At 43.2% G+C, this 25,027-nt stretch overlaps 1 protein-coding gene across 1 annotated transcript in view; it reads right to left on the bottom strand.

Moving 5' to 3' along the window:
- Window positions 1-25,027, bottom strand: part of LOC147709539 (fucolectin-4-like) — a 97,189-nt gene that overhangs the window by 27,887 nt on the left and 44,275 nt on the right. Inside the window, exon 3 of the mRNA XM_086928078.1 lies at window positions 4,027-4,330. Within this exon, the coding sequence (XP_086784204.1) occupies window positions 4,027-4,330 (304 nt within the window). The remainder of the gene's footprint in view (window positions 1-4,026; window positions 4,331-25,027) is intronic.

The following is a 25,027-nucleotide window of genomic DNA, read 5'->3' as shown; positions in this document are numbered from 1 at the left end:
ATACAACATGCCAAACTGTTACAAACCCTCCGGGTCATAGACCATAGAAGGTCCACACAGCTGAAACACACTGAGGCTGACAAATCTGGGGCAGTATTGGATAAAATATTGCGGGATGACCCGACACCTTCAGTGATTTATAACATTAACGTTCCAGGGATGGGTACGGCTTGCTCGCAGCAGGATATAAATGACGCATTCTGAAACTACTATGGTGCTCTATACAGCGCACCCAGACACATTGACGCTTCGCTCATCGACACATTTCTAGAGGGCTCCCTTATCTGAAGTTAACTGTGGAGACGCAGAATAGTTTAACAAGACCAATTACAGAAATGGAAATAAAAGCAGCCATCAAAGGGCTTCCTCGAAATAAGGCCCCAGGCCTAGACGACCTGCCGATGGAATTTTGTAACTCCTATTCTGAGGCTTTAGTCCCTAAAATGGAGGAATTATATAATAAAGAGCTAGAACTAGGACAACTCCCACATACCACAATGCAGGCGTTGGTGGTATCGCTCCCCAAGCTGTGCCAGCTCAGATCTTTTGGGCTATCACCCACTCTCGCTTCTAGTGACAGAGTACAAGATCTTGAGTAAGATCCTAGCCAACCGACTTCTACCCCACCTACACACATTAATACATATGGATCAATGCCGTTTTTTGCCGGCGCGCAGCACGTTGTTAAATATCAGATGGCTACATCATGTCATAGCCACTGCTCCTGCAGAGTTTGGAGATGCTGGCTGCATAGCACTAGACTTGCGCCAGGCTTTTGATACTCTCACGTGGGGCTACATGTTCAAGGCCCTGGAGAAATTTGGATTGCCTCCTGAGTACCTTGGATGCGTGCAACGGTTATACACTGGCCCTACTGCGAGAGCACGCACTGGCAATCACAGCTCACAGGAGAACACGGTGCATAGGGGCACGAGACACGGATGCCCCCTGTCCCCTTTGCTATTTGTGCTGGTCATACAGCCACTGGCACTTAAATTGTGTCAGGAAGCCGGTCTGTTGAGGATTCCGATAAAGGGCACAACACACTTGATATCAGCCTATGCTAACGACATTATTATATATTTACGGGACCTTTTAGGTTCCTTGGAACCCCTTCCCAGTATCTTTTCCAGTTTAGAACAGCTTTATGGACTAGCCATCAATGAAGGAAAAACAAGTGCCTTTGTCTTGCATGAAGGCGACCGCCAAGATGGCATAGGCCTTGGACGATACCTTATACCGGTGGCACATAGCACATTTAAATACCTAGGTACTATAGATCACAAGAAGATAAACTGGATGGCAACCTGATGAAAGCAATACGTGCAGGGCGGTCGAGGGTCGTATTTTGGTCCTCATTGCCGCTATCAGTAATGGGACTGGTTGCCATATCCAAGATGGTGGTCCTTCCCCGACTATTATACTACTTTACTAACTTGTCAATACTAGTCTCCCTTCTGTATGCCGTACCTTAGACACAATGCTGTTAGATCTGCTATGAGGGTAAGCCTTACAAAACTACAACTAGAGGCGCACCAGGGAGGGCTGGGGGTGCCGGAATTCAGAGCGTATTATTACGCCAGTCAGTTGCAATGGCTGTCCCATTGGACTGTGGGTAGGAACCTACAAGAAATAGGATACAATTCCCAGGACATCGAATGAGGGATACTTCATACACTGTTCCTGCTGAAAAGCAAACTTCCCCCTGTACACCACCACTACTTAAAACCGTGCTTCAGTGTTGGAAGAAAGCATTGACGTACATGCCCCGCTCTATTCCCTATGCTGTGAACATCCCGTTGCTGGGGATTCCAATTCCGGGAGGAAGACTCACAAAGCAGAGCTTACAGGCCTGGACAGAAGTGGGTGTGGACACTGTGAGTGTCCTATTTATTGACAGTACACTTCTAGATCATGGGAACTTCATGTCCATTACACGGGCGCCCGGACGCCTATACCTAATGCATGCTATGGTAATACGTTATGTGAAGAAGACCTGGGCCCCTCAATGGACGGAGCAACCACCGCACAAATTAGTTCATACACTATACTATATGGGAGTGGGACGACACCTCATAAAATGGCTATATTTAGGTATCCGCCCTCAGGCAGCAACCCCCCTCACGGATCTGATAGCAAAGTGGGCAGACGCTTTTGAATGAGATATCGCTGATAAGGCTTAGGCATGCATATTAGGGCATCACAAAAGAATGTCTCGAAATGCAAAATTTAAATTCATACAGTGTAGGATATTTCAGAGGCCCTACTTAACCCCACGCCGCCTACAACGGATGTTCCCGGATACTCCACATCATTGCCCACGCTGTAAGTCTGAAGAGGAGGTTTCACGCATATGTTATGGGCATGTCGTCACCTTAGAGATTATTGGGAGGGGGTAGGTGGCACTGTGACAGAGGTCACACACCTGCAGATCGCAGACAATGTAGAAGAATGCTTGTTTGGACTCCGCAAGCGCTCGAGCGCCCAGAAAGTGCAGCTTCGCTCTCTTGATCTCGCCCTTATAATAGTGATAAGAGCCATAACAATGAGGTGGAAATCGGTGAGACCCCCTGCACTGTCCACAAGGCATGATGAGGTTATTCGATGGAGTAGCACCAAAAGTGTGGTAATAAGGGGGGCAAGAAGAAGCCCGAGGGCTGCATAAACACCCAATCTACATGGAATAGGACGTCGTGCTAGTCTTTTAGGGCGATAGACCTCAACATGCAGCACGATACTGCCCCTACCACGGCACTGCAACCAGAGGACCACAGGCGGGAGCATATCCCAGCGCAGGGCAAAGCAGAGTAAGATAAAATGAAAGGGAGCACTGTGCACTACCCGTATGCGCCATAGTTGGTTTACTATCTAGATTTGGTGGACCAGAACCAGGGCTGGCCTTAGGCATGTGCAAGCTGTGCACCCGCACAGGGCCACCAAACCCCAGGGGTCACCACGCCAATATATATCCTTAATATAATAATCCTCCGAGGATGAATACATATTTGCGTGGTGGCCCCTGGCAGGGATTTGGCGGCCTCCGGCTCTGTTCCTCTGCCAAACACCCTCACCTTCCCCTCTTCACTGGCCTCCGCACTCTGCCACGCCCGAACCCCCTCTTCTGGGGCCCCCTACCTACACTCCCTGCCCAGGGCCACAATGAGCCTAGAGCCGCCCCTGCCAGAACACAGGTGGAGGGAGGCAGTGGGGAGGGTATTAATTAGTAGTTCTATTGATAGCCTTATCTTGCTTAGGACATGTTTTCTCTATTGTCATATTTCGCAGTACGACAATGTGTCAGTGTGTACTGTTGATGTGCGTATATATATATATATATATATACTGTACTGACTTTGATACAGTGGATCAGCTGTATAAAGCTAAAAATGCCAAACAAAAACTTTTGTAACTACTAAATATCGCTTTATGGCAATCAATAAAGTTTGTGTAAAAAAAAAAATCAATAGGTTTAAAGGGGGCCAGAATCAGTCAGTTTTACTCTTAGCGCAGGTAAAAGTGTCACAGCATCACTTAGTAGGTGACTAATTCTTATAAGTATGTTTGGGCAGAAATCGAACTGTCAAAATATGGCCCAGTTCCCTGAATTGCATCGGATCTAGAAGTGCAGCAGTCATAAGTGCTAAAGATAAACTCTGTGAGTGGAGTGGCATAAAGTAGTGTACTTCATATCTAGTGAGAATACCTAGATCTCAATGGAACAAAATTAATGCAATAAAGGAAATAATAAGTTGAACTCTTGAAAAGTAGGGTACAGCTCATAAACCAGTACAGATGGCCTGAAGTGTGTCTAATATATGAGATCTGCTTTTTCACATAATATTCATTTAAATTATGTAACTGGGACAGTAAATACTTAATTTCAAGTTAGAGACTGCACACATTACTCTCATCAAAAGGAGGACTGAAGCTGCAAACGTTGGAATACAAATATCACGACACAGATCTAACTAACAAGCATCTGTTATTTATAAACTGTAACTAAAAGTGAACAAACTTTAACTTTACCTTTCATTGTTATTTCCATAGTTCGTCAATGAATTCCCAACAAGAATGTCTGCTCCATTCAGCCTCTCGGCAAAAGAATCCCTGTTGGTGATGTAAATGGCATAAATCTTCCGTGGTTTCAGTAAATCCACCCTCCACCAGGGACCATATTCATAATCTGTATGGGAGCAGGATCCATGGAAAGCATTGGGATCCTGATTTCCATCTATGGCATTAATTGCATGTGCCGTGTAACCGTATTTACTCCATTCTCCAGCAAGAATAGTTGACTGGGTGGCTCGACCACTCAGGGCCACATTCTGACCTGAAAGTAGACACGCGCATTAGGTTAGAAGAGGCCTGTAGGGGCTACGTCACTAGTATAATACTCAGCACTACAACATGTTTTTCTCATAGCATAGTTATTCATTAATACATCTACCAGGTACACAAGGGTGTTTAGAAATCAGTGCCCCTAGGCTAGAGGTTTTTGCATCATAAATACTGCAAACAATTAAAGGCATGCAATGTATGCATAATTGACCAACATGACCATTCACAAGGAAATATTTACTTGAAAGACTTGAAACATTTCAAAGGATTTGCCCACAACACTTGCCACAGATACCTGCACCAACTCTAGTGGTCTCAAGTAACAGTGCATTGAACTCCATCCAAACTGGCCATGCTGTGGGATTGCTTCATTTTGCCGGCACATTCATATAATTTTAAAGGCATATTACTATATAGAAGACCAGAAACTCGGGCGGACTTCCTGACAGAAATACTCACCATCCTAGAAACTTCAGCTACTGACAATTCGGTAACTCTGCTAGGTGATTTTAATTTCCATTTGGAATGTAGTGAAGACAAGGACACTACATCGTTGCAATCCGAAATGGAGGTTTTTAGTCTATCTCAGTTGGTGAAAGGACCCACTCATAATGCAGGCCATACCTTAGATGGTATTTTCACTAACTTGGAAAATATATTAGTGACCGATGTCTTGCCTATGATTTGGTCCGACCATTACCTGGTACTGGCAACCATACAAATTAATAAAACATCTACCGCCACTATATCCCCCCCCCAAACGAGAAGTGTTCAAGGTCTGGAAAGACATCAATATCCCCTGTTTTAAGGAGGCGTTACAGAACTCTACACCCGTATGGGCCACTGATCCAGAAACCGTTATTGAACAATATCACACATGGGTGGGCCAGGCGGCTAATAAACTGGTACCAGAAAAAAGAATGTCCAGGAATAGAAGCTCCCCTTCAGCCCCTTGGTATACCGAGGAGCTTAAAAAACTAAAACAGCAATGCAGAAACAAAGAGAGAATCTGGAGGAAAAAGTATGATAACGAAGATAGGATAGTGTACAAGGAACTGTTAACTCAATATAAACTTCTAATCACAGAGACAAAAAAGAAGTTTTACACTGAGCAAATCGAAAGCGCAAAAAATTTGAATAAAAAGCTCTTCGAAATAACTAAACATCTCGCGGGATGTGCCCCAGACCTTAATCCTCCTTGCTCACAAGATTTCTGAGATTCATTGGCATCCTTCTTTTTCACCAAAGTGAACGACATATTTTCAGCATTCAATCAGGGTGACGACCAATGCCTTAGAAAACTAAATACCCTACCTTCAAGCAACAATTTTTCTTGCTTCGCAGAGGTTACAGAAGACAATATTCAGGACATTGTTAAAACAATTAAATCTGGATCAGCCCTGGATCCCTGCCCTTTAAACACTCTTCGTTCATTAATGGACTCTGTAATTCCAGCTATTACTCAAATAACTAATCTTATGTTCCGCACAGGCATCTTTCCAAACCAGTTAAAAAAAACTCTACTCAAACCCCTCCTGAAAAAACCCGGCTTGGACAAAGCAGAACTTAAAAATTATAGGCCTATAGCGAACCTACCCTTTATTGCTAAGATAGTTGAAAAAGCCATGAATATCCAACTCGCGGAATTCATCGAGCAATACCATCTGCTCGATGAAACACAATTTGGATTCCGTAAGTTTCATGGAACGGAAACAGCGCTCATCAAGGCAGCGGATGACATCCGATTAATCAGAGACCAAGGTGGCACAGCATTATTGGTGCTCTTAGATTTATCAGCTGCTTTCGACACGGTTGACCACAAGATCTTAGTCAATCGTGTCGAAAAGATAGGCGTGCAAGGCCTAGCAAAAGATCTAATAGCGTCTTTTCTAGCAGAGAGATCCCAGGCAGTCATATTGGGCCAATTTGAATCCGCTGAGTTATCACTGCCATGTGGGGTACCTCAAGGTTCATCCCTTAGTCCGACACTATTTAATATCTATGTGTCGGACCTCGCTAATACCATCAAAGCGCACGGGATGAACCTTACCTCATATGCGGATGATACACAGCTGATACTGGCTGTCAGAAATGATGGGGAAACAGTGGCGGAAAATTTCAAGACAGGTATGCTGGCCATTGGAAAATGGATGTCAGCAAACTGTCTGAAATTAAATTCCGACAAAACCGAGGTGGTCACCTTTGGCCACCTCAGCCCTACTTGGTCCCCTATTTGGTGGCCATCATCATTCGGAGCTGTACCCAAACCAGTCACGAAAGTGAGAAACTTGGGTGTCATCTTTGATGATAACCTAAATTTCATGGCTCACGCCAATCAGACGGCCTCCAATGCCTTCTATAAGCTACGATTGGTAAGGAAGATTCTTCCTTTTCTTCCTACCAATGTGGGAAAGACATTGGTTAGTGCTATTGTCCTATCAGCACTGGATTACTGCAATGGCTTGTTTGCAAATGTCCAAGTTAGGATAATCAAGAAAATGCAGACAATCCAAAATGCAGCAGCCAGACCTCTCCTTAACATTCCCAAATTCAAGCCAATATCTGAATCTTTGAGGAGTCTCCACTGGCTTCCTGTTAGGAACCGAATTAAATTTAAGACGTTATGTATCGTCTACAAGGCACTACACCATCAAGCGCCTCAATTCCTGTGCGACCATCTTGTCCCATACATTCCCACCCGAATGTTACGATCAGCAGGACAGAATGACCTGGTAGTGCCACGGACTAGGCTGGTCAATTGGGGAGACAGACGTTTCCTAGCTGCCGCCCCAAGACTATGGAATATGCTTCCACAAACTATAAGATCAAGCCCAAATCTAATGTCCTTTAGGAAGAAATTGAAAACCTGGCTATTTAACCTTTGAAAAATTGTAAAGATCATATAGGAGGGTAACACAGTACAGCGCCGAGACGCCTGCGGGCAATTGTTCGCGCTTAATAAATGCTAAAAATAAATAAATAAATAAACATTAGTATAGAGTTTTCAGAATAAATACTCATGTAGCAGCATAGTGCTTAGGTTCTATGACAATGTGACACTTAGAAAAGTTGTGCTCTGATTTGCAGAGAAAGCAACACATTTGATCGTACCATGATGATTCAGCAGTTTTAGTGATTTCCAATTTGAAGATAATATATAAAAACCCTCAGTTTTGGGGGGCTGAGAGAGCTTTCCTTAATGCTACAAGGGATGCTGTCTATTTCTCTCTTGATTTTGCTGTCCACTTGGAAATCAGAATATTTCTGAATTTGCACACTTCTCTGTAATGCCATATTTTGTGAGAGCCTTCATGGTGATTATTCTGTTCTGCATTTTAGAATTTTTGTAATAATTCATTTAAACTATTCTGCTGATGTAGAATTAGAAGTTGTTGAGCAGGCTGTTTTCATTTATTGACTGTAATTCAGATATTTGTGCTGTCTTGGGAGGAGCCTTACCTCTGGGACACATTAACTCTTAAAATTGAGGTTTAACAGTGTCTCCAATTCGTCAAATTGTTGGTGGTCTGTAAAGGTCGTATTGTAAGTATGTATAGAGTCACATGATTCTGGTGGCATTTTGGTGACTGAAAGTGTTCCAGTGTGGTACTGAATATTGAGGTCTGTGCGGAGTGATGGATTGTTATGCTGTGAGTGAGGTATTTGATCATGCAATGTTGATTCTGGGTTCAATCGGTGGTTTGATTACTGTGATTTTGATGTGCTATTCTTATTTGTGATTTGCGTCAGAGAGGTTTGGTTAATTATGTGTTGGTTCGATTATCGAATTCGCCGAAATTCAAAATCTCAAGATACTATTGTTGAACTTATCAACAAAAAGATACTGTGACTTTCAAGACACCACATGCATACAGATAGAGCCTTTTTCTGAATTAACAAGTTTTCCTTTTTAAGGCATTGTGTGCCTAAGTTAAGTCGGGGAAATTTGCTCTTCAGTGTACAAGAGTAAATACACTAGCCACAAGTGGATTGCTGCTGGACAGGAGTCTGTTTTAGTGTGACTTAAATTTGACAAGTGCCACAGAGGTACTGGTTTTATTTTTATTGTTATCTTTTAACTTAATTATGTTTTCTTATATACATTTTTATTTTGTTTATTTGTGTTCCTTGACATGGCCTGTGCAATTGTTTTCTAATTCACAGTTAGTCAGCCGAGGAGTCGTGCTGGGATTTCTGAGATGTCACCACAGAAACATGCTGTTGTTGCTTGGTTGCTGTCAGAGTCGCTCTGCGATTGGCTGAACTTTGGCATAGCTATGCTGCGATTTGCTGTTGTATCCTACCTTGTCTAATGTAGTTTCTGAATTATGTTGAGTGAGAATAATGGATGCTATGTTGAAAAAGCCTAATCTCCTAGCGAGGGACAGAATATTGCTGCTGAGGGTCTGCCTTCTTATGAAATGATGATGAGTATTGGTGTTTATGTGATTACCAGGATTTGTGAGAGGCATGAAAATGACTTATAGTTTTCTTTAGGAGGTACCTTTAACATTATAACGTTTCTTGAGGAAACCCATGATTGATAGAAAGTTGTTACCTAGACCCACACAGTTTTATGCAGGGAGACAATGGCTAAAAAGAAGGAAAGAAAGAAAATGAAGGAGCAGGGGAAGGGTTTATTTAGACAGTAGCTGGGAAGCTGGTTGGATCATCATGAGAGATGCTGGACAGAGGATATGATATAGGGAGTGAGAGTTTTTCCCACAATAGTCAAAGAGACAGCAGACAAATAGAAAACCATTGAGGGAGATATAGGTTCTAGACCTCCTCCATACACTGATGGGATCCAAAGACAGGAGCTGAGTTCTGTGGCACTTAATATGGGTGCAACTGAAGAGGGTCTGAGTGTACAAGCACAGTGATTGACAGCAATCACTGTGCAGTTTCATGTGAATCACTGAGGGCCTCACCAGAAAATGCATTGGCATTTTTATTGAGTACTGGCAGAGAAGCGTATCTTTTCTCTCCATTTTCAAGTGACAGGTCTATTGATGTTACTGCTTAGACTCCGAAAAAGAGATATTAATATTGTATATATTAATATTGTATTTAATTATAGAATGATTTGGGAAAAATATTGCAGGGATCAATTGACACAAACAGGTTGATGACAATGAAATAAATTATGGATGAAAAGAGGTACTTAAACAAAGAGCAGCAATGTGCATGAAAGAAGCATATGATAGGCTTGAGTAACTAGCAAATGAGGGGGAGGTTGATATCAGTAAAATTTTAAATGTGCAGAGACATCGCAAAATGGATTTGACCGATGATAACATAGAACAACTAAGCTTAATAATTTAACAAAGCCCACATTAAGGATCTGGTTGATAATGGACTGGAGGGAAGGTGGAAGAAGAAGATTGTTACTAAAAAGAAAGCTTCAGAAGCAGGAAAGAACTCAAAGGGGTCAGTTAGTGATTCAGAGTTAGTGGCAGTTCCAGAATTTCCACTAAGGGAAGCACATGGAGAGAATTATGTACATGTGCCTTGAAAGAGAAGTGTTCTTTGTACTTTTATAACATATTTTCCAGAATTGCAAGAGGAACGAGAGAAATAGTGTGAGGAAGTTCATAGATGAACAAAACACTGGTAAATGCTTCAGACTGATTTGGATGCAGTGTTTGAGATTGCTTTTCCTAGTGATTTATGGACTGAATGTAAGGTTGCTGTTGCTTACCCAACTGAAGAACCAGCTAGGTCTGTGGCTGATAATGCTCCATCTGCGTTGATTGCTGACAAGTACAGTGAAGTGATGGAGCATTTGAAAAAGAAAGTCCCAGAGAACAAAATTATTCATGCAAAAATTTTGAGAGTACTGCATGTAGTGCATGCTAAATATGAGAGGCTAGTTGTTTCGTATCTGCCTTTGTTATGGGGTTGGGTTCTGAGCTTAGTTTGCATATTCAGCAGAGTGCAAAGTGCAAGGAGACTTTGCGTATTGATGAGATACTGCATATGCTGAGTACAGTAGTGATTAGTTTGATGTGAAGCAGAAAAAGATCAAGAAGAAGCTGATGGCTGCCCAGACCAATCAGTTTCACAGACATTTCAGTAATCAGATGATAGGTTCTGATATGGGTTTTATGTTGTCTACCAATTCTGGAATGACAGGAGTGCATCTGATGCAAGGAGTGAGAATGGAAAATGAGATAGTGCATGTGCAAGGTCGCGGAAAGGGAGTAATGAATAATTTGGGAGTGAATGTCAATATTGATTTTCTGAACAACAGCACATTTGTTATTTCTGCAGTAAAATTGACCACTGGAAGTGGGCACGTAGACAGAATCCATTTCAAATCTGGAGGAGTCACAGTCTGTAGCACCAGTCCAACCAACTTTTCTGCAGAATATGCAAAATGATGGTCTGTTCCATATGAATATGCCCATAGCTCCAGTGGTGCAGCAAAACATGAGACACAAAATTCCATATAGTCCAGGGTTCCAGCAAAATCAATTGATTCTGAATAAGGATTTTTCTCTGTTTTCCCTAGAGAATTAATCCCAATGACCCTGCCATGGGGGGAGGAGGATTATATATTTGGAGCAGTCCTGCTGGTAGACTAATGTGCCTCTTATGTAGGTGGAGAGGTGAATGGTAACATTGTGTCCTTCTTGATCGACTTGTGCTACAGTACATTCTTTGGAGGTTCTAAAACCTACTCATTTTGGAAAAGAAGTACAAGTTGCAGACATTAGCAATGAACAGATTGTTAGCCAGGTGATGGCATATATATCCCTGTTATAATAGGGTCAACAGAGAATAATCAGTTCATAATGTGTGATTTAAGTTCTGCCAATTGTGTGGCTAGAGACTTACTTTGCAAGATGAACTGTGTGACTTACTGTAAACTGGTGTGTGTCGCAATTGAAATCCAAGAGGAAGATTCAGTGTTTAAATGCAAATCAAATATTTCTAGAGTTTAGTTGTTTTCAGTCCTTACTAAAGATGATTTTCCTCTAAAAGTACGACATACTTTTAAAGAAGAGGTATTGGACTTCACTGGGAAAGAGATAGTGATGATAAAAAGTGCAAACACTGTTAAGATAGATGTAAAACTAGTTTTCCCTAGAATTAGACAGTACAACCTTTCAAACCAAACTTTTCCTTGATTGCAGAGCCTTTAGTAAGGCTAACCCACATTGATGTCAGGGACCTGATACCATTCATTGATGATTGCTTAGAGATCATCCAAGTTTTGAGGGAAAAATTGTGCAATGCACACACCCTTGGAATGCCTGATTACAATATGGATTCTCTTTAATTTTACTGTCATGAGAGGCTAGTGGGCAGAGCATTCCAAAGCTTGGGCGCAAGATAGGTTAAAGACCAACCGCCACTCCTGGTTCTCTCAATCCTTGGGACAAGGAGCAACTCAAGATAATCTGCCATCAAGTCCCTTTTGGCCTGATAAATAGTGGCCAATTACCAAAGGACCTGAGGACCTGTATTATGCTTTGCACAATAAATAATGCATAAAGCCTTAAATCGTATCCTGCAGATCTACCAATTCTGGAATGACAGGAGTGCATCTGATGCAAGGAGTGAGAATGGAAAATGAGATAGTGCATGTGCGAGGTCGCGGAAAGGGAGTAATGAATAATTTGGGAGTGAATGTTAATATTGATTTTCTGAACAACAGCACATTTGTTATTTCTGCAGTAAAATTGACCACTGGAAGTGGGCACGTAGACAGAATCCATTTCAAATCTGGTGGAGTCACAGTCTGTAGCACCAGTCCAACCTACTTTTCTGCAGAATATGCAAAATGATGGTCTGTTCCATATGAATATGCCTATAGCTCCAATGGTGCAGCAAAACATGAGACACAAAATTCCATATAGTCCAGGGTTCCAGCAAAATCAATTGATTCTGAATAAGGATTTTTCTCCGTTTTCCCTAGAGAATTAATCCCAATGACCCTGCCATGGGGGGAGGAGGATTATTTATTTTGAGCAGTCCTGCTGGTACACTAATGTGCCTCTTATGTAGGTGGAGAGGTGAATGGTAACATTTTGTCCTTCTTGATCGACTTGTGCTACAGTACATTCTTTGGAGGTTCTAAAACCTACTTATTTCGGAAAAGAAGTACAAGTTGTAGACATTAGCAATCAACAGATTGTTAGCCAGGTGATGGCATATATATCCCTGTTATAATAGGGTCAACAGAGAATAATCATCAGTTCACAATCTGTGTTTTAAGTTCTGCTAATTTTGTGGCTAGAGACTTACTTTGCAAGATGAACTGTGTGACTTACTGTACACTGGTGTGTGTCGCAATTGAAATCCAAGATGAAGATTCAGTGTTTAAATGCAAATCAAATATTTCTAGAGTTTAGTTGTTTTCAGTCCTTACTAAAGATGATTTGCCTCTAAAAGTACGACATACTTTTAAAGAAGAGGTATTGGACTTCACTGGGAAAGAGATAGTGATGATAAAAAGTGCAAACACTGTTAAGATAGATGTAAAACTAGTTTTCCCTAGAATTAGTCAGTACAAACTTTCAAAACAAACTTTTCCTTGATTGCAGAGCCTTTAGTAAGGCTAACCCACATTGATGTCAGGGACCTGGTACCATTCATTGATGATTGCTTAGAGATCATCCAAGTTTTGAGGGAAAAATTGTGCCATGCACACACCCTTGGAATGCCTGATTACAATATGGATTCTCTTTAATTTTACTGTCATGAGAGGCTAGTGGGCAGAGCATTCCAAAGCTTGGGCGCAAGATAGGTTAAAGACCAACCCCCACTCCTGGTTCTCTCAATCCTTGGGACAAGGAGCAACTCAAGATAATCTGCCATCAAGTCCCTTTTGGCCTGATAAATAGTGGCCAATTACCAAAGGACCTGAGGACCTGTATTATGCTTTGCACAATAAATAATGCATAAAGCCTTAAATCGTATCCTGCAGAGTATAGGCACCCATTGAAGAGTCTTCACACAGCATCTGATGAACGTATGTTCGGGATACTCGAGTAGCGGTATTCTGAATAATCTGAATTTTGTTAATCACTGATTTGTACTACCTAACGAAAGCGAATTTCCTTCATCATGGGGCAGCTGAATCAGGCCTTGAATCACGGTTCTACAAGCCTCTATTGGGAGCCATTTCAACACCTTTTTCAGGGTTTTTAAAAGACCAAAAGCAGCTCCCAGCCACCTTATTTTTGCCTGGGAGGCCATGATTAGCTGATTGTCAGGAACCATCTGTTGACTTTTTACTTCTTACTTGGGAACTGGGCATTCACTTAGGGAAGATGACCAAACAATATGATATCAGAGCGTTAGTTTGTTCCCTAGTATCAAGAACTCATTCATCTTTAGGCAACTGCCTGCCATCCATTTATACACTTTTTCCCGACAGCTATTATGCCCAGCGGCAATGATGTCCATGTCTGGAGCCAATGTGAAAATAAACTGGGTATAGTCTGCGTAGGATACCATCTTCAGGCTGTAGTAACAAATAACATCTACCAATGGGCAGTTATAAATGTTAAAAGGCTTTGAGCCCTGCAGAACTCGAACTCAAAGCAACTGATGGCTAGCTGACATGAATGGGCCCTCACCTATCTGAAAATTGCACTTGTCCAAGAATGAGGCAAGCCACCTAAGGGCTGTTCCTGTGATACCCGCTTCTTCACGTCGATGGAGAAGAATAGGGTAGGAGACTGTATCAAAAACAGTCCTCAAATCCAGAACGATCAGTGCTGTTGATACACTATGATAATTTTTAGATGATAATTTCTACAGCGTCTGTGGCCCTCAAAAGAGCTGTTTCAGTACTATACACTGCACGAAAACCTGTCTGGGTAGGATGAAGAATGTTATACATTTCCAAATAATCTGAAACATTTTTATTGATTATTTTTGCCTAAATTTTGATAACCCCAGGTAGGAAAGAGATGGGCGTGTAATTACTTCTTATCTCTGGATCATAGGGACTGATTATGGTGGCGGGCCGGATTCATGTCCGACCACCATTGTACCGGGGATAGGACCGCCTGACAAGTTGTCAGCGGTCCGCACCCTGTATTACGATGCCACTGCCTTCAAGGTGGTCGCAAAGTGTATTTTTGTATTGTGGCATCTGCTGCAGGCTGCAGCAAATGCTGCAGTCCAAAAAACGCATATTTTGCATATACCTGGAACTATGTGGTAGGCAACATGCATTGTCTCCCACATGGTACAGGGATATGTAGCAGGCAACATAGGTGCCCCCCAGGTCCAATGTCTGTAGGCCAGGAAGTAAGGGGACCCACTAGCGTCCCCCAATGTTCCTTTACACCAGCCATTTCATGGTGAGTACACCGCCTTGAAAGGGCCAGCGGAAACTGGCATTGTAGTACCTACGGTGGTGCCTGAGCACGCACTGCCTCCATTGTAGGCATTACAGACTTTCCCACAATCCGAAGGGCTCTTTGAGCCCATCAGATTAGTGTTGAACGTCTTTCAGCCCCTGACCATCCTCCTGCCACATTAGGATGGTGGGCGGATGGTCAGAGGGCGGAAAGACGTAATTTCTTCTTGAAATCCAACACAGACTTCCTTGAGTGAATTGAGGGACCTCCAAGAGGAAGTCCCGGAGAATGGTAAAAATAAGGCGAGAAATATTGGATTACAAAAAGAATTATCAAGATGTTTAAATTACTCTTGAGTATAAATATTTTTTACCTGATTCAATGTTAAAATACATGGCTAGGTATTGATGTAATCCTTCACATCCAGGGAGAAACGCCAGGACTGTAAAACATTCAATAAGTGTTGATCACATTTAAAATTCAGAAGTATTGCAGAAGATTTATATGCCTATTCTCTAAATGGGTTGAGGCCTAACCCACCCCGGGATCAGATAGCATGACAGCTGCCAAGCTTTTCTTGAGTGCTGTGCAAACGATTGATGGACGGAAAGCTGAACAAATCAAGCATTCACCCCCAGTCACGAGCTCTGGGTTAACTCCATCATTCTTTTGCTCACCATGCCAACCAGTTTGGACCCAGCCATATGCAAATCAGTCTTGGCCCTGCTCCTCATTGGAACAGTCTAGCTAAACCTGCCAAGCCAGGTACTGCCTTGAGCGGAAACAAGCTTCCTGGGACCGATATCACCCCACATCAGCCAAGCTAGCTTGAATCCTGTGGCATAGAAGGCATGGAACCCACACTTGGGCATACGCATCCCACTTAGGGTGAAAAATGCTGTGCAAGAAAATGATAGACAGAATGCTGAACAATGTATTTAGCCCAGATCTCTTCACTGGGAGTCAGTGTTTGCAATGTAACAGCTCTCTATCCATAATCTTGTTATGTTTGCTAAGCTTTTGTTAAGGGAATTCATTTTTCCCCTCCGACTTCAATGGAGACAAATCGTGGCTCCCATTATAAAAATCAAACTTTCAAATTGATTTGTATAGCTCCCGAGATTGATCAATGGTTCCATTGTAGTTCTCATCACCAATCATCTGCTATTGGGAAGTGGATCAATAGGACCATCAAAAATAGGCTGTCCAAAGTGCAAGCATCAACTAGTTTGAAAAGGCCAGATGTGATTACTCTTGCCCCATAAAGTGTTAATTACCGTGCAATGAGACTGGCCTATACTCCCGCAGCTACACTTGGTTCAATGGCTGATGACTTTGTTCTAGATTACTGCACAGGTCTTGATGATCTGATGAAATCTGTGGCACATTTCAAGTCATACTTGTGATTAACATTGCTGTGAAGTATGCTGGAGTCCTGCAATGGATGCACGCCACTCCCACAAGAAGTGGAGACAACAACCACTGAATCATAGAGTCAAGATCAAATTCACAGTGATGATCCAGAGGGGTGTGAAGAAAATGTTGTTGCTGATGAAAGTAAGGACCTGGTGAAGGTACCAGTAGTGGAGGCCAGTTTCAAACTGAAGGTCAAAATGAACAGTTGTTGCAAAGTCATGAGTGGTAGAAAGAAGGAATAGTCTTTGATCTGACCAGTGAATGGCTCCAGGTGAAAATTTGAGTCTTAAGATCAAATTACAAGTCCATCAGTGAGTAGAGAAGATTCAGCAGTAGTCATAAGTAAAGGTACAGCAGTTGAGGCACTAAATTCATTAAAGAAAACCTGCAAAGGAAAATATTGACTGAATAGAAGTCTAAAGTCAATTAAAGGAGATTTTGAAGTGATCAAAACTGATTCAGAGTAATGAAAGTTTGTCTCAAGCTGAGAAAAGACCAGTGAGAAAGAATTTCGGAGAGTATGGGTGTGCTTAGCATCTGTGTATGAGGAAGAAGAAGAAGAGACAGATACAGTGAATTGAAGTCAAATACACTGTTGCCAATTCATTTTTGAAAATTAACTAAAATAAGAAGAACCATCTTGAGCTTTTGAAAACGTTTGACAGTGGTGATATTAGTCTGGACTTTGCAAAAGAATCCAGCTAAAGAAATGAGTTTTAGGCTATGAACTGTGTAAAGTGATCCAAAAGAGCTGATTAAAACAACTTTTTAAAAGTTTTTTTGATTTTTTAATTTTAATCATTACCTGGAAAAAAAGAAGAAAAGAAGAATAGTTGTATTATTGTTTTACATAAAATGTTTGCTGATTTTTGAAGTTTCAAGTTCTTTCTGTTTTTGATCGTGATAGTAATTGTCATACAGCAAGTGCTGTGGAGACATCGGGTTGGATGTCTCCACAAAAGTTGAATTAACTACAGTTCATCATGGTGGTGATGAACCTAAAAATTCAGGGAACATTTCTGCATTTGACTGATGGCAAGCATGCAAACTCTGCCATATATATGGTGCAGGTTGCAGACTGCATACATCCCCGATCCCTGTGAAACAGAAATAGGAAGAGAAAAGAAGATGCTGTTATCGGATCCGGAGTGGGAACATGTTTTCAGTCAAATCTGGATAGTTTTGTGTAACACTATCTTTAAAATTATCCTACTTGAATACCTATTTTGGATTTATTCAACTCCTAAAATACTACACAAAATTAACCTGGACAGATTGAATCAATGTCCTAAATGTGAAACAGAGGATGGTGATTTTACTCATATGACTTGTTTGTGCAGATAGGCACAACGGTTTTGGGAGGCAGCGCTTCTGTAAGTCCATTTAGTGTTCAGCCCGTGCTACAAAAGGAACATAGGGCATTTTTACGAAAAAGTGACGGAGCGTTGCATTAGCCTTTTTGGCTTAACACTGCACTCTGCCACTCCTGAAATGCAGGGCTGCACCATATTTACAACAATACGGCGCACCCCTGCATTTCCCACTGCATTGGCACTAAATGTAGCTGCCTAGCGCCAAAACAGGCACCTTTGCACCATAGTGCAAGGGTGCCTGCTTTGTGGGGAATAATTGTGTATGTGCAGGAAGGTGTCCCTTTCTGCACATGAACAATTATAGATGGCGATTTGTAACATCTATGTGTGCTGCTTTGAGCAGCACACATAGAAGATATAACTCGCCATTTTTAAAATGATTGTTTAAGTGCAGGAAGGAAAACCTTTCTGCACATAAACACTAATGCATGGTGTTTTGCTGTTTCTATGTGTGCTGCACAATGCAGTGCACATGCAAACAACAAAAACGAGGAGCAATAATGCATTTCTCCTCATGGCGCCCTGTTAAGTCTAGGTTTTCCCTGGTATCAATTTTAACACTGTGCCATATTTATGCCACCCTTGTTAATATTGGGCATTGTCAAAATCAATGGGTGTTGCTGTGGAACACCCACCGCAACACCATTGCCCACCACTTTCACACTAAGGGGCCGATTAAGATGTCAGATGGAAGTGCCTCCAAGGCCTTGTCGGGGTTGTCGGATCGACCGATCCCGCATCAGATGCGGTTGCTCTGACCACAGTATTATGATTCCCAAATACCCATTGCTTACCAACCTATGCAGTTATGATAACTCCGACTAGAAATTCCCACCACAAAGCTCTCGGAAAGGCTGAATAGAGCCGATCGGAGCCAGTTTAAACCCTGGAGCCGCCCGCCCTATTACGATGCGTATTTCTGACGTGCCTTCTCTTTTGGTCCAACCCACTCATCAGAGCAGGCTGAGTATTTCAAGTCCAAAAATTGGCACAACATGCTTCGCACAACCTCTGCTGTGCAGCTATGGAGCTCATCACGCATGTCATCCCTCTACTATACATCCTCGGTTATTATGAGAATCTGAACCGATGCTGACATCGTAGCCAGTTAAGTAAGACACCTTCCCCTACACATTATCGTAACTACCAAGCAAAAGTGAATAGAGTTTAAAGTGTGCTGTATCATATTGAGCATGGCAAATCAAGGAATGTTATCATCAGATATCTGCAGTCTGACTGGGAAATACTGGGAGAAACATACACTTAAGGTTTGAACAGGAATGGCTATAGCTACATATATGTATGCTTAGCTAAATGTATGGATGAGTACACCGCAGAAAAAAAACATTACATGGCAACAGACCATCTATGCACTCACAAAAGTATGTCCACACCAACATATGCACTGGCACCAGGTCCGCTCCTAGATATAATATTTCCCAGAGCAGAACCTGAATATATATAAAACGCGTATACATACGTTATGATGTCATGTCGTAGAAAGTCACATTGCAGGAAGGGACATCGAGTTACCATAATTACCCTGCCATTGTACAACCAACTTTACAAGAAGCACTTTATCTAGTGTGGATAGCTGGAAAATATGTATGAATATCAATACAATACATCCACCTAATTGATGGAAAAGGTAGGCCTAGCTCGTTTCCAATCTCACATCTTTCTTAACCTAATGCACTAATTGTTGACAGATCTATACATGATTCTAAACACTAAATTGACTAATATAGTACAACCTGGCCTGCCACTCCCCCATCAGCCAAATTGCGCAGCTCCACATTGGGTGTCCTGATGAGTACAGCAGTGTTGGAGCAGGCATCCACCAGAGCATCAGCTCTAAATTATCCCATCCTCACTGCAGGGCAGGTAGCCAGGTCACTATAGGGAGTCACAACCAGCAAGGGATGATGTACATGTCAGTTATGACAATATTTGAAGGATCCAGCTCATATCCAGAGCAGGACACAGACAAATGAATTCCTTCCATACTGTCCCTATCATGCACCAAAGTCTGCTTGCACACACACCTCACTTCAATACATTGGACTACGACTATCTTGGGGCCCCGCATGCTTTGTTAGGGCCTGTTTACATGTCCCAGGTGGACCTGTGGCATTCCCCCACCACTGTTTACTGAGGCCAGCCAGCAGGGCAAGAGGTAGGATCCCAACCTGTACAGTCAGCGCATGGTCTCAAAATGTCCTACTTGGAGTTACAGTTGTCAAAAAAGGTCTGGAGAATAAGAGTACACACTGAGCATGCTTCAATTCTACATGCACATGAAGGACGGTTCATGATCCAAAACCTTGGGAAAGGACGACACATCTCAAAACTAAGACAATGTCTCACATACAAAAGAAAGAGACAGGGAATTGCGTTTGGTGGCATATGGGTCAATGCATGTAGCTGCACACAAGTCACAAGACATTGCAACATCACTTACTTTCATCACATGATTATTTCTTGGTAACAAATTGGTATGAATGTAAATCATCTTTCATTCAGCAGGCTATGCAGATCCCATCTCCTGTGCATAACAAACATTTATCACTGAGTCAAGTATACCACAACAAGAGTATATGGTACAATATTGAACAAATTCAAAAACATGATAACCATAACAAAATAGATGAGCACAAAGGGATAACAAAATAGATGAGCACAAAGGGATCCTCGCATTCTATTTAGGGAACAGAACTTTCTCGGTAGAACTAGGAGAGGCAAAATCCAAATTATTTATTTCACCATGTGGGGTTCCTCAGGGGTCCTCTTTGAGCCCTACCCTTTTTAATTAATATGTTGCACCTCTGGCAGAAATTATAAGGGGTTGTGGCTTTACTCCAGTATCCTACGCAGACGACACCCAGATAGTGGTGTCTATCAGCAAGGATGTGAATGAGACGGCAGAAAAATTTAAATTGTGTATGTCACAGGTTAGCCAGTGGATGCTGAATAATTGCCTAAAGCTTAATGAGGACAAGAGCGAGGTGATGCTACTGGGGGTTGACGCAAACATCTGGTCCCCGGCCTGGTGGCCTGATAACCTGGGCATCTGTCCAGATCCGTCAGAAAAAGTGAAAAATCTGGGCATTACTCTTGACACCAAACTTTCATTTGATGCCCAAGCCAGGAAACTGGCCTCAACAGTCTGGTGCATCTTAAAGATGATTAAAAAAATACTGCCATACTTACCAGAGGATTCACGAAAGACAATGGTGACAGCTCTAGCCTTGTCAAGGTTGGATTATGGGAATGGTCTGTACGCCGGGGCTAGAGTACAGATCCTAGCCAAACTACAACGTCTGCAGAATGCAGCCGCAAGGCTGGTGCTTGCATCCCTATATATGAGCCAATTGCCCACAAACTAAAAACCATACACTGGCTCCCAATAGTAAAAAGGGTGCAGTTCAAATCGTTGTGCCTGGCCTATAAGGTGCTTCAGGGATCAGGCTCACAATTCCTGAAGACCCACTTGAAACTGTACCAATCGGCCAGACTTCTTAGATCCAGCCAACTGAAACTTATCAGAGTCCCGCAATTTAGACGGGCCAGGTGGGGCGGAAGAAGTTTCTTAGTGCACACAGCACGGGCCTGGAACCGGCTGCCTCTATCTATAAAAAATAGCCCATCTCTGGGGTCCTTTAGAAAAGCAGTCAAAACTTGGCTATTCACTGCGGTTATCTAGTTTGCCCGTCTCAGAAGTTTGTAGTCTGTCATAGCGCCAAGACGCCTCCGGGCATTCGCGCGCTTTGAAAAATGGATAAATCAAATCAATCAAATCAAATCAATCCTGGGTATTTAGAAGGTCAGCATCCCACAGACTTCACAGTCCAGACATGGGGGATGAGACCATGGCCTCTAGTACAAAAGCCATTGTTAACAGTTGACATTTTTGCATATGTGGATTCGAGGAGACCTCCCCTCCACATGATAGAAGGAGGAGATGTCAGGCACCCAGTCTGCCTCACATGACTGAGCAGCTGCTTCATCAAGCCATGTCAGTACCACCAAGATAGGTCGTGACCATGTGTACATGAGCTTGGCCCTTCAAAGTCCTTCACCCATCCAGTGTCTCCTGTAAGTCCTGTAACAAGTTGTCCTACAGCCTACCTATTTCAACCTGTGCAGGCACACAACTTACTCCCTCTGTAGTGCAGTTGCCTTGGGCCAACCCCATTAGAGAGTTGCTGCTACCAAGTGTTGCAGTATTGGAAGTGCAGTGGACTAACAATGCTTGCAAATGGCTTGGCATGGTATGAGTATTTACAAATAAATTCTTTCATTGGATACCTTTAAAACCTCATCTGGATGAATATTTCTACCAACATCCCCTCCAATGGAAAGAGGTTGACCCGACTCGTCACTGCGTCAAGTACATCTGTGACTCTGGACCTCAGGTTCACATCACACAGCCATGCCCAGAAAACATGTATCACATCCAAATTAGGTGCATGACATCGTGGGCACGGAGAGCAGGACACAAACTTAAGGGGTAGGATAGCGGGGGTGAGATATGCCCTGTACTGGATGTCGAATTGAATGTTCTGGAGTTTGGCATCATGAGATCCTGTACATCGGTAGTGCTTAGTGCATCCTTGCTCCAAGGCTGTGAGTGCTCGTACTATATCAGTGTCTCATAGCTAGCAAACAGGTGACAGTCATCATGTGTGCAAAGCCATTAACAAACAAGGTGACCAGTCTGCGACCTCCACCCATGACATGCAGGCCGTGAGTTACGGTGTGATGCTATGATTCAGTGTCTCTGATTCTCGACCGGTATCCCATCTCAGCTATCATTGTGTCATATGCCAAGAAATGGCCCCCAGAATGTTGGGATCTTCCTGCAATGGGCCATAGGTAATGTGCTTTTGAACCCTGAAAAGGCCCCCCACTGAGGTCATGCTGTCAGTCCTTCCTGAACCATGCTTGTATGGAACAGTAGTAGAAAGTTCAGACCAACAGAGAATCAGAGATCATGTCTGTCAGTACCCTTAGACCTGATAGTTAAAATAAGCAACTTTCACCAGGCTGTGAGCTCCACAGGGGATCTGACTCCAAAAATCAACATTGATTTCAATCTCTTGTGCCCTGCATGTTGGGAGCATGACCACTTCATACAACTGACTCCCAACCAAGCATCACACTATACATTGCAGTGGTGCTGCCACATAACATTTCATAGAAACTGCACACCCTGGACACCCTTTCACAGTGGCAGCTGCAGCCTCTGCAGAGCCACACTTATCCTGCCCCTAATGCAGATCAACCCTCGAAGCATGGTGTCCAACTCCCTGGAGGTGGCACGAGGCACAACCATCGCTAGGCGATTTGAAAAATAAAAGATGCAGGGGAGCATTACCATCTTGGAAAGTGATATACATACTTGGGCTGTAACTGGGAGAGTGCTACAAAAATCCATCTGTGGACGTAAGGAGGATATGGCCCTGGTCAGATTTACAGAATGAGATTGTTTGCATCATGACAGTTACAGAACGCTAAGTACCTAAACATTCGAAGATCCAACATCACCCTCTGCTCAGCCCAATTAGCGCTTGTGGAGGATATTCCACAAAGAAGGGGAAAAACAGAATATTTGGGCCAGTTAACACCCAGACTCAACACACTTTGGATATCTGATAGTCTCAGAAAAATATCTGGAATTTCCCTGCAGATATACTGAATGTAGAGCAGCATGTCGTCTACATCAATGGATGCTACATGTACCTCATCGCCTAGTAGAACTCCCCATGCTTACCACCCCTGACAAAGTTGCTAGGCTAACGGCTTAATTGCCAGTGCAATGTGCAGTGGAAAAGGGCACAGCCTTGATAATTTACCCTGACCAATATAAAGAGGGTGACATGTCTTTTCAAAACCTGACTTAGACAGTTGGCTAGGTAGGAAAAAGACAAATATCTTGTAGCAGCTGCCACGCAATGGGCAATTTTGAAATCGTGGTAAACAGGTATTCACAATCAATGGTAGGGAATGCCTTCACTAAGTCGAGCACTAAGCAGGCTGCATAGTGCCACCTCCCCTGTACCAGCTGCAGCACCCTATTTTGCCTCTGAATATTAAGCGTTGTGGATCTATCAGGGACATAAACCCTATGCACTAGATGCTGCCTGTGTACCAGCAGGCGAGGTGCCACTACCGTACTAAGGTTTCAAAATCCATTGCTAGCATGGACAATGGATGGTAGGACATCCGTTTGGTAGGGTCACTGTTAGGTTTTACCAATGATCCCAAAAAGTACTTCCCCATGGGTTGTGGTTGTCTCCAATCACTCAAGGTGGCATGAGAAAGCCACAGTCACCTGAGGGCAAGTAAAAGCTCATTGGCCTTGTAGATCTTGGATGGAAGGCAGTCCAACCCCAAAGAGGTCAACCTAGCAGTGTGCATAATCACTCTGTGTATCTTCGGTAAAGCTAATGGGTTGTTGATCCCCGCACGTGCTGCAGGATCAGGTACATATTTACAACAAGGGGTGGTGAGGGACAGAGTCTCTGAATTAAGCAGAAAGCTCTCACCCAGTCAAGAGATCAGGGCTAGATCCAACACCGTTTTTTAGCTCACTGCACCATCCCAGTTTCAGAACCTGGCTGTATGCAAATTAGTCTGTTCCTGTCCCAGTGCATGATGGGAACAGGGCAAACCAAACTACAAAAGCCAATTCTTACACTGGGAAGGAAACAAGCTCCCGGGGACCGGTTTCTGGCATTACAGCCGTCTTCGGCCCGGTTTGCTTGAATCCTGATGGTGCAATGAGCAAGGGTCTCACATCTGAGAATACCCTTCCACGCTTAGGGTGGACAAAAATATTTACAACAAGGGGTGGTGAGGGACAGAGTCTCAAGTACAGGCAGATTAAATCCAATTAGGAAATACTATCAGCCCGTCCAGACGTTGTCCGGGAGCAATTAGACTTCAGGGCCCCCGCCCGCCCGACGTTGTCTGTGGGAGCAATCAGGCTACAGGGCCCCCGCCCGCCCCGACGTTGTCCGTGGCTCCCCAGGAGCGCACCCCTGGCTGCTTCACCTAACTCAGCCGCCGCTCCTCCCCGCGCTCCTGAGTTCATCGCTCCTCCCCGCCTGTCCGCCGCTCATCGCCGCTCCTCACCACTCCTCCTCGCCTGTTCGCCGCTCCTCACCCTTCCTCCCCGCCTGTCTACCGCTCCTCACCACTCCTCCACACCTGTCTGCCGCTCCTCCCCGTGCTCCTGATGTCAGCACGCACGTCGCGCTCGGCGCCTACTTCCAAGGGACTACTTTTTTTTTATCGTAAATGTTTTAAAGAACGTATATTTTTTTATTTTATATAGCCTATGTCCATCTGCAGACGCTGACAATTACAAAGATGTATCGGGTGTTTGGTTTGGCGCTGTGGTTCCCGAGTTTACCCGCCTCAAAGGTTCCCAGTTCTCTCTTTATAATAGTAGTATAGATATAGATCTACTTTATGCACAAACTATGGAGGGAATGTACTGGCCACAACAATACACCGTGAAGGATTCATGGATGGCTGTATGAATAGTGCGCATAGGGTGCAGGTGATACCCAA

This window comes from Lissotriton vulgaris, chromosome 6 (genome assembly GCF_964263255.1).
Source record: "Lissotriton vulgaris chromosome 6, aLisVul1.2, whole genome shotgun sequence".
NCBI classification, from domain to species: Eukaryota; Metazoa; Chordata; class Amphibia; order Caudata; family Salamandridae; genus Lissotriton; species Lissotriton vulgaris.
The sequence above is the reverse complement of the archived record's forward strand: the minus strand, read 5'-3'. Positions and strand labels throughout refer to the sequence as shown.